The following is an 11,599-nucleotide window of genomic DNA, read 5'->3' as shown; positions in this document are numbered from 1 at the left end:
CCAGTCTAAGCCCTGCCCGGGACAAACTGTGAGGTCGCATCCCGGTCCAGACGCTTACTGATGAACCCCGGTCAAGCCGCTTCCTCTGATATTATCAGAGCTATTCCTCTACTACACGAAAGCAGAGCTGATAAATCCTTGATACTTACATAACGACACTGTTGGACAGAGCCTTTGTCAACAAAGTGGCAGTGTAAATAAATATTACAGCAGAAAAAGATACAAAGGTTTAAATCACAATTACATTTTAATTGGCTATTAGTGACTTAACAGAGACATAAATACAACGTGTTAACGCTTGCTCGGCTCATTAACACATTGTATACCTTAATTGATCGGTATGTGCTTGCACATTATCATCACCAAGTAATGGTACATAGTTACATGGTAACTATTTGAAGGGCTGACCAAGGCATGGAGGACTATTCCTCCAATTGGTCTTTACCAACAGCTTTATTTAAAATCAAATGCAAAGAAATCATTTACCTCAGAAAGAATGAGTGGTAAAGATTCCCTTTAGTATCCTAAAGTAAAACATGATAATTAGTTGCGTTATTATGCATTTGTGTGACATACCTTACATTGTAGCACCATAAAATGATGGTCAAAAATAGCATTTGCAGAGGTTTCAGCAACTTACAACAATAATATAGAACGATGACATTTTTCTGACATTATATAGATAGAACTAATTAATATTGCATTATGACAGTATTGCCCATGATATTACTATTACTAAACAACTAGAAAGCTTTGAAAAATAATCATTGATATATTCATAAAGTTCACAGTTCATTTCTTTGATAATAGCATTGAAAACAAAAATAATAAAAGATTGCGTGTTACATGTTTTATCCGCAATGTGAAACCTAACGTGTTAAATGATGCATAAGAGTAAATATAAGAATTTTTAACCAGAAATAAAGCACTACTGTAGATATATTATAATGTTAATATACTCTCTCAAAAATTGGTTATACATGTGTTTTTGTCAGTGTAAATAAACTTTGCGCCGCAAAATTACAGTAAATAGCATTAAATCAAGTGATCTTGATCGTCCTAGGGCCATGTTCTAAACAGTGACCTCTGAATTCTATGATTTGGATAGTTTCTACAAGCCGCTGGATTTTAGACTTGCAAGTCACAGCAGCTGAGAACTGCAGTCTGCAGAGAGAGAGACTGCCTAATGTGCACATCCAAGATCTAAATATAGCCGAACTCTAAATCTATGTTGCAAATAGCATGCCCTTAAGAACAACCGAAGATCGATACAACAAAATCGGGAAATAAAACAACGAGAAAAATGAATAATATGCAATATAAGAAAATCTTTCATTTATATTATATTTCTATTCTGTATTCATATAGAGATGCATATGCAGTATTATATGTTTATTTGTTTATGAACATGTGCAGAACAGGTGTACAGTGAGCGTAGCTGGTGTGTAAACGTGGCTTAGGAGACCCCCTCAGGCAGACTGAGAGGAGGGTGTGTATCCGGGAGCAGGCGCTCGGGGGGAGATGGGGAACACAGCTCTTTACACAGCGCTGAAACCTCCACCATACCTGCACCCATGCCGGGGATACTCGTGTGCATAAGATGCCTCTGCAAGTGCTTGATCCAGTCTTCCTGAATTGACTGAGGACCCTGGAAGATCAGATCGCAGAACCTGGGGGAAATAAAGAAAGATATGAGAGCTGGTTGGAGAGAGTGCGGTGATGAAGTACAGGAGTGTTGTAAAGTACCTGCAGGTCATTTTGTAGATCACTTCAGAGACGGCGTGTGAAGATGAAAACGCCTTCCTTTTTGGCCCAGGCCTTGATCTCGGCCTCTTCTGTTTACAATCATATGCTGTGAAACAAACGATGTAATTATAATCAATGAAAAGCTGAGTGGCTAGATGATTCAATTAGAACAGATTGGAAGAACAAGTATGAAACCCTACTTGTTCCTTCTAATAAGGCGATTTCCTTCCGTCGCGCATATGCTCGAAGATGATTGGACAGGCTTACGGCGCTGTGGAACGTCGCGTTGCAGTGGATGCAGATCTTCTTATTCGCTGCAAACCTCTCTGGATTGCACATAAATAAAAAAGTTTTGAGCTAATGAGTGTTTAAATAACAGTTAGATGACCTCATGCTTTTTTTCTGTAGCTGCACTCCAACTCATGACTGCTCTATAAATAGAAAAAGCATGGTTATACGGCTACATGAGTGTGTAATTTAGAAAAGGAACACAGCAGCTTGAAGAAAATAAAACTGTGATTCCCTGAGTGTCATCACCTCCCACTCCATCTGTTTTCATATAATAAAGATCGGCTGTGCACTCTGTTTATGAGGACATGTAGTCGTACTGTATGTTCTTAGCAAGTATCTGCAATCAGTTTGATGGTTTGTTTGTTGGTATGTTTTTTAGGGGCAATGTATGAAACTACTCATCTCTTCTCATTGTACTTTCAGATGAAGTGTGTCCAGTTAATGCAAATCTACAGCTGTGCGTGTGGTTTTAGGTGCCGTTTGGAGGGCGACACTTGTTGGACGGCGAGTTAAATGTTGCTGAAACTGTTCATGTGGGAGTGTGTTTTGGGTGATCGTCTCCGGCATGGAGTTTGATGGTCTGCGCTATGCTTTGTGTCCTGCCTGGCCCTGGCCCTGACACGTTTCTTTGTTTATGTTTTTTTTTTTTTTTTTTTAAGAATTGACACGTCTGATCTACTTTTTGTTGCAGCCTAAGAGCCGGCTGTTACAAATGGGGGCTAGTCCGTAAATTTGTAAAACAAATACGTTATGTGTGTTATGATTTAAAATGAAAATCTGATGTTAATGTTTGCCATAATGCCATTATTGCTTTAACACTGGACACTGGAAAATGAATGTCCGGTGTTGGCAGGCGTACTGAGGCCGTGAGGTAAAAAGGTAAATTTGGTTGTTCCTACATTATTAGTAGACACACTGTCCACTTCTGTAAGACTTGCAAAATTGATTAAAATTATGCTCTGTTTATTACTGAGGGTTTTGTGTACTGATGGCATTGACAAAGTACAAGTTAAGATTATTAGAGATACTGGGGCATCTGAATCGTTCATTTTAGAGTAAAATCTACCTTTTTGTATTAATAGGGGGATTAATAAGGGGAATAAGGCTGCAGACTTTGTCCATTCCTTTGCACAGAGTTAACTTAAAATCGGATTTAGTTGAATGAGAGGTTACCCTTGAAGGGCGTCCATCATCACCCGTGAATGGTGTTTCTGTGATTCTGGGTAATAATTTGACAGGGAGGCAAGTGTGGAGAGATGTTGTTCCTCCACCTGTAGTTTCGTTTATCCGTTGTAAGAGCAAACTGATGAATTGGTGTGAGAATTCCCTGAGGTGTTTGTGTCTTTATCGTCTAAATGTGTCCAAACTTGAGGTACCAGATATGGATTTATTAAGTCCAAATGTCATGCAAACAAGAAACTATGCTTCTAACCACAGGTCGAGAGCTGTCGTTCCAACCACACAACTTTGCAATGCTGTTTGCAAATATTCTACATTCTGTCTGCACTATTTTTTAATGGTTGGTCATGTAGATGTCAAAAGGATGCTGTCTTTTCAGCATCTTGTACCATAAGTGCCACATTTTTAAAACACTGTGGAAAGTTAACAAGCTTTCAAAACTGCATCTCCAGACCACAACATTATGTTCCATTCCATGGCACTCTGTTTTAATGTTTTTGAAAACAATAACGTGTCCTTTGTGGATGGTTTTTAACTTGTTCAAAAATATGATTTGCATTTAAGTTTCTTTCTTGTATTGTAGGACAATTTTATTATTTTTATTATTATTTATTAATCAATTGTTCCAAATCATGTTGAATTGATAACCCTAATACAAACATAATGGAAGATGGAAAAATACCAAAGTCATGGTCTTTTGGTCACACTGGGTAATAGTAACAAAACTTTTGAGATGACAGTGTCTTATTGAAATAGCCTACAAACTGATTCACAGACACTGACAGGTAAAAACAGAGTCACCAGTTCATTACTGAAAATGTCAATGCCCAAGTTTGCCATCACTGCTGGCTTTTGAGAGACAAAATGTTTTGAAAAGTGTGCACCCTCATAATGTTCCTGTACTCTGCCTCATCCAGAAGAAGTTCTGTCAGAATGCAGAGAGGTGACTTGCTAGCGCCCGAAATAGGCTTGCCTTATTTGATTAGTATTATGCCTTGCCTTATTTGCCAATTTAAAAGTCACCATTAACAGGTGTATCTATCAAAACTACTCTGAAAATAACAAATGTCCCTTTTTTTCTAACTGCCCTCAGTGAACTTCCTTCAGAGAGTTCTAGCAAAAACAAAGCAACAGACCTGATTATATGAATCTGGCTGAATAATCAAATCAAATGTACTAATCACTGTTTATCCAATTAAAACAGACAACCTGTGAAATACATTTGATTGTGAAACTTCATTAATTAGTTGTTGTTTTTTTATTACTATTAATGAAATGAGTTTTATTTGGGTACGCATGAAACAAAGATGTGCAAATACAGCTGATGTGTTTCCAGTACATAAAAGAGAGCTATGCGTTTTACATTTGAATTTCAAAGCCACTTTTGATGACATTCATTCTTTTTGTACCTGCTACAATATTTCAATGAGTGGCAAACTTTTACCCTGCACTCTCTGAATCTTGTGTTCCCTCTCTCTTTTAATGGAATCAACTGGCAACTTCAAGGTTACAGGAAGAGAACTTTGTCTTAAATATGAGGCGTCTGTCATACATATTTAATATGGAGTGTATGACTGAAATTGGGTTTTAAGGTGCACTGTAAATAATGAAGGCAGAAGAGGTGGAAAAAACATATGAGAGCGGCTGTGAAACAAGGCTGTGCAGTCATGCTACACTGTATTGATCATCTCTACCCATGCTTACTGTAAATATCTCAAATCAATGCTACAGCACTTAAACTACTTTCTTATTTGCACTTCGAGGGCTATAACTATTAACAAAAGACTAACAACAATAAAAACCTTATGTTGTGGGAATAAAGAATGTTCAACGCTGGATTGTGACCCAGATATCTGAAACCTCACCTGTCTGTCACTCTCAGATTCTTTGATTCAACATCACTCGAAACAAGACAGATCATACGCTCAGCTGTCAGTGAACAGGCAAAAGATTCTTGTCATGGAGGGGTTTTGTTTTGACTAAAATTGCTCAGTATCAATGGCACTTCCAAGCTCTCTTTGTCCATTCACAATGCATGAGAAAACAGAAATGAATGGCCAATTACAAGCCTAATTATCTTTCAACCACTAAACTTGAAGCTAAATGGGCATTTGTAATTAAATATAAGTAAGGTATTGTCATCTTAAATATGACATTTAAATTTCTGAGCCACTAGGGACAACAAAAAGATCTTTACAAATAATAACCTCTTTCTTTTGTTTGGCAAAAGAAAATTGTGGCTTGTGCGCTATTTCCTATATTCAAAGCTTTAGTAATGGTACGATATCTTTGTGTGAGGAACAAACTAAAATTTAAGATGCTATCCAGTGATATTTTTCCCTTAATAAACCCCTAATAGCTGTAACCCAATCAGTTTCAAGTTGTGTTTTTTTTTTTTTTTTTTTTTACATACTCAGTCTTCATTTTGCTTCTGATAAAAAAAATAAATAAATTATATATATATATATATATATATATATATATATATATATAATACCATGATTTTGATTTGTACAAAATGGAAGCTTGTTTCCGCCATAGAATCTTGCAAATTAGAGGAATTGTGAGATATAAATATTTAGAGATATGATTTTTCACATAATTGCAAGTTTTTATCTCACAATTCTGACTTCTAGTTTATATCTCACAATTCACAATGCTTCCATCCTCACTGGCCTTCCCAAAAAGACCATAAGACAGTTGCAGCTCATACAGAACGCTGCTGCCAGGATTCTGAGCAGAACCAGAAAATATGAACACATCACACCAGTCCTCAGGTCTTTACACTGGCTCCCAGTTAGATTTAGGATTGATTTTAAAGTAGTATTACTGGTATATAAATCATTCAATGGCCTAGGACCTCAATACATTGCAGATATGCTCACTGAATATAAACCCAACAGATCACTCAGATCATTAGGATCATATCAGCTAGAAATACCAAGGGTTCACTCTAAGCATGGCGAGTCCGCTTTTAGCTATTATGCCAGCCGCAGCTGGAACCAGCTTCCAGAGGAGATCAGATGTGCTCCTACTGTAATCACATTCAAATCCAGACTCAAAACACATCTGTTTAACTATGCATTTACTGAATGAGCACTGTGCCACTGTTCGTCCGACTGTTTGTACTGTACTGTATTTTATTTTCTAAACTGTTTTAATTATTCTTATTTCTTTTTATTATTTTAATTTAATTTAAAGCACTTTGAATTGCCATTGTGTATGAAATGTGCTATATAAATAAACTTGCCTTGCCTTGCAAAAAAACATATATATTGTTTGATAAAAAGTCATAATTATCTTTTTTATGTTTATTCAGTGGCAGAAACATGCTTCCATAAAACAGACATGACACTGGGATATTTTCATATTTGGGTGAACTATCACTTTTTATGGAAGTCCAGGTACAGATTTGCAGGCATATAAAACAGTGGCTTGTTGGTTTGTTTAATGCTATTATCAAAGAAATGTAGTATCTCTAAACAAACACAGAAAGCTAATCAACTCAAACATTATGTATCTTGGTTGAAAAAAAAAAAAAAAAAAAACGTATGTCACTGATTGGGGGTCTTATTATTAGCCTGTTCACCTCTATGTCTCAAAAACAATTACACAAATGTAAGCAGTTGGTGAGAAAACATAATTAGAAATAAAATATTTCATCATTAATGGCTGAGGGCCATTTCTTCAAAAGACAGACTACTAATGTCTTCAGATTTTAAATAAAGGCACTTTACTGCATGGGGGGCAGCTGCATGATGATTTTCATATCAATTTCAGAGGCTGGCATAAAATAGGCTTCCCTATGTAAATTAATATTTAATATGTTTTCTGGATAACAGCAAATGACACGATTGAGTGATTGTGTGGTTCCTAACCTTGGCTCCAGGTAGGATCCAGCTTCACAGATGGTGATCTGGGTATACTGCCACTAGTGTAGGAGATGGTCAAAGGAGTACTGGCATCCTCTGAGTGGCCTTCGACCTCCATTTCCTGCTCCACTTTCCTATTTCCCAGCAGATCCTCTAAAGTGCTAGATCGGACCTTATTGGTCCTCTTCCTCTCCCTGTTGACCTGGGGGCGCCTGATCATAGTCCATTGCCCTTCGTCTGGTGTGCCAGTGGCATGATGAATCTTCATAGGAATGCCAGAGGACGTAAGAAACAGTCCATCACTGCTGGCAAACTTTTGAGAGACAAAAGGTTTTGAAAAGTGCGGTCTGGAACCAAACACCCTCATAATGTTCTTGTACTCCACTTCATCCTGAAGAAGTTCTGTCAGAATGCAGAGAGGTGACTTGCTAGCACCCGAAATAGGCTTGCCAATCCGCTTCAGATGACCCCGCACATGATTGGAGAGGCCGGTCTTAGTGTCAAACCAGCCCAGGCACAGGGGACAGGTGTGCTCGGTTTTAGACTCTGGCTTATCTGCCATGATGAAAGCACATAATTACTTTAAATTAATAAGTTACATGTAGAAATGTTTGTACACATACATAAATATGGGTTATGCATGTGTGATTTTAGCTTGAGAGCATTATCTAAAATCACAATGACTTGAACAAGGAAAGGTGAACAATAATCACCTTTTCTGATTCTGCGATTCACTGAGGGAATTTTTCTGCGTATGCGAGGCTGACGGTCCTGAGATGCCACTTGCTCAGGTGACACCACGTGACGAGCATCATAACTCAGCCCAACCCTATGTAAGTGTCCTCTCACATGGTTAGACAAGCCCACCCCAGATTCAAACACTGCGGGACAGTAGGGACAGCACTTCCTGCCCACCAAAGACAATGGGTTGACAATATACTCTGCATAAGGATCGCTTTGCTGATACACAACATGATCAGGGTTATCCTCACTTATTATACTTTCAACACACTCCTCCTTCACTATAAAAGTACAAATTTCATCACTGTCCTCCACTCTACTATTGTCTGGATTAGTATAATTGGCATAGTCCAGAATGTTGTTGTGGAGAGGGATGAAATATTCACTGGGGGTATTGCTATTACACTGATCCGGAGACTCTTTGGTGCAGTCGCTGAAATCCTGAGCACCTTCATTGTCATCTCCCTCTTGTGGTGTAGTAGAGTCCCATTGTGGAGACTCAGGCTCAGGCTCAGGCTCAGGCTCAGATTTTGGAAGACGCACATGAGGAATATTGGCATGGGTGTTGCGATAAGGGATTGACATTTTTCTTTTCGACGGTATTTTGTGCTTCAGCGTTTGCAGCGCTAAAGTACTGCCAGTTGAAGGATCTTTGGGATGGCTCTCAGTGCCAGGGTTCAGACAGGCTGCTTTACTCACGATCTCTGTTTTTGTTGTAAGATGTACGTCAAAGCTGGAAAGATATTTTGTCCTCTTTTCGGAGACAGTGCTTTCATATTCTTGATTGTCTTCTTCGACGTACGGGAGACCTGTAGTCACGTCTATTTTCTCTGTAGGCAGAGGGGATAATTTGCTTGGCTTGTCACTTCTCAGTGAGAATGGTGACAGCTTGTTTGCAGGGCTGCCAGGGCTCCATTTGATCAGGGAGGAGCTGAAACCGTCACAGGCTTCTTGTGTTTCTTTGCTTCTCACATTAAGGTCAGCTGAGCCATTGGGCCCAAAGGGCAGCTCATCTCTGTCCCTAACAGACCGCTTCTCTGTGCTTTGAATCTTTGGCATCAGTAAAGATGAGTCCTTGGTTTTAGGTTGGTCAAACAAAGCTTTTATGTGATCATCTACATTGCGGTGTGATTGAGGTTCATAATTCTCATAATATGGCTGCCCGTGGATGAGCTCCACATGCTTTCTGAGACTATATATATTCATACTTCTAAATGTGCAATTTTGACATTCAAAAGAGTTGTCAGTCTTGCCACATGTGGTGTGGTGAGCTGTACACTCATGTGCCTCCATTTCAGTTGTAGTCATGTGATCACATTCCTCACAGCTATAAGACAACTTCTCCTTCTCATTAGTTTTGCCATGATGGACGAAAGTTTTGGGGCATTTCGTTCCAAAGACACACTGGGGACACTGAAGACAAGCTCTTCTTCCCTCGACATCTATCTTACTGAAACCTTTAATCTCTTCCATCAGCCTCTCCCTCCGCACCTGGTGGATTATAATGTGCTTTTGCAGAGAGGTTATGTCTCGGAATGAACGCCCACACTCTCTACATATAAAGGGTCGGGGAACGTGTTCCTGTCTCACCTTTTTATTCTTATCTAAATGATACATCATATGCCTATGCAAATGCCTCTTCTCCTTGAAATTATCGTTGCACTTTGAACACGGGAAAAAGGAAAGCTCTTCGTCTGTTTTTGTCTCTGTCTTTAACCGTGCCGATTTTTCACCCATGTAGGTGTTTGTTTCTATGTCGCTGCCGCCTTCATCACATCTCTCTTCCTTCTCGCTTGAAATTAGCTCCTTCATGGCAGCTGACTTGTCGCAGAATTTCTCCAGGCGCAAGCCAGCATATGCTTTCAAACTTTCCGGCTCTTTCCTTAAGGCATGTTCTTTGTTAATGGACGACTCAAAATCGGAGTCTTCGTCAGATAGGGAATTCTGGGAAGCGTAATCAAAGCCATCATAAACCTGTCCTCCAGTGTCAGCCCTCTCCATGGTACGTTTTTTACGCATCCTCCGTCTTTGGTTGGCAGCTGGAGCCCCATCAATCTCCACCTTTGTTCTTACCCCATCACCTGCTACACTGCTTTTCAACAGTATCCGCATGAACTTCTCCTGCAGGCCCCAAGTTAGACCATCACAGTCATCAGAAGAACTCTCTGACAACTCAGAATCAAAGTCCCATAAGCACCCTGTTTTGATTCCCTTTTTAGCTAACAGTCGGCTGATTGGCCTGGTATCCAAGCCTTCCCCCACCAGCACATCTAGGGGGGCCTCACCGTCAATGTTGTTTGATTCAGATGAGGCCCGTGCGGGCTGCACTTTTAGGGCGCACCCTTCTGCTTTCTGCCGGGTGTCTGATTGAAGCTCACTGGGAGGCGGTAACACCTCTGGGCTAGTGTCTGTCCCGGGCAGAGGGGACACGTCTTTGTTGTGGACGCAGGACTCCTCTGAGGTACAGTGTGAAGCAGCTCCATTAACAAGTGCTCCTGAAGGCAATGAGTCGTTTGTGCTGGGGGCAGCAGGGATGCTACCACAGACAAATGGGTTCGGCTGGACTCCATTTAAAGGGTTTTGGGGACTGTCCAAGGGCAGGGGCTCTGGTGGATCCAAGTTGTTGTTGTTGTTGTTGGGAGAAGATGTGCTTGTCAACTCTTGAGTGTCAGAGGAAGATTCTACCTCTTTGTCTTCCTCTGTGCTCTCTTTTACTGCCGCCATAACGGAGAAAAGACGATCTGTGAAAGAGAGACAAGTGATCAGTTTCAAATCTCATCTCCATATAACTTGTTTTAAGTGGACTGTGTCCTTGATAAAGAAAAGGCCAAGTTCTTAGAAAAGTACTATCTGTATTCATGTTGGTTTCATGTGTTTTGTAAACTTTTCAAGAAATGTTTTGATTTAATGAAAACAAATGATAAAGAATTGTATTAAAATATATTTTACAAGATAATAAATATCAAGAATATTAATGAAGAAGGTCCTCTGAATGATATCATTTATTGTTGCATCTTTTTTTCCTGCATATCTCTATAAATTGTTTGGAGCACATGACCTTGTAGGCTGCACCACACTTTTGCTGCTCAAAATGATTTCAAATATGAAGAAGCAGCTGAAGGCAGTTTTGTTAAAATATTATAATTCATTATGATCGAACGTTGTTTCAATGATTTTTAATTCAGAAATTAAAAACAATCACCATAAAAGAGTTAATTAATACATTAATGTACGTATTCATATTAATATATATATTTTTTATATATATATAAGTTTATAGATCCTATGAAAAAAAATGCATCTTGAAATATAGGGAGCATCAAATAATTTAGAGCTTTCTAAAAGGAACTAATAGTGGCCTAAAGAAGCAGACTTTTTTTTTTTTTTTTTTTTTTGCCACAATCCCAAACACCCACTGTCAACGCTTCTTTTCACAACACACCCCAATGTTAGCCCTGGAAGTCCTGGTGAGGAAGCTTAATTATGTGAATGCACCTCTGGGATCTAACCTTCCTGTTTCTCCCACCAAAGTTCTCAGCCGCCTGCTAAAATTGACCAATTTCCATGGGAACAAAGCACACCACCAATAAGATCATATTATTCTGTCTTATCACTCTCTGATGGTGCCAAAGCACATCCCAGCACGAGACTGTTGTTGCTTCAAACCTGACAAATTGGCACACTGCACAAACATACACAGAGAGACAGACACACACACACACACACACTCAGGTAGAAACACTCCCGTTCATGACTAGCCAGAGAAATAT

The 11,599-nt window shown here is 39.3% G+C and overlaps 1 protein-coding gene across 1 annotated transcript in view; it reads right to left on the bottom strand.

Moving 5' to 3' along the window:
* Positions 1-228: 228 nt before the first annotated feature.
* Positions 229-11,599, bottom strand: part of znf644b (zinc finger protein 644b) — a 28,360-nt gene continuing 16,989 nt past the window's right edge. Inside the window, 5 exon segments of the mRNA XM_084425811.1 lie at positions 229-1,670; positions 1,747-1,852; positions 1,947-2,072; positions 7,095-7,643; positions 7,802-10,570. Coding sequence (XP_084281937.1) covers positions 1,457-1,670; positions 1,747-1,852; positions 1,947-2,072; positions 7,095-7,643; positions 7,802-10,570 — 3,764 coding nt within the window. The 3' untranslated portion in view covers positions 229-1,456.

The sequence above is a fragment of the Rutilus rutilus genome (assembly GCF_951802725.1).
Source record: "Rutilus rutilus genome assembly, chromosome: 12".
Taxonomy (NCBI): domain Eukaryota; kingdom Metazoa; phylum Chordata; class Actinopteri; order Cypriniformes; family Leuciscidae; genus Rutilus; species Rutilus rutilus.
This window is presented reverse-complemented; position numbering and strand designations above follow the sequence as displayed.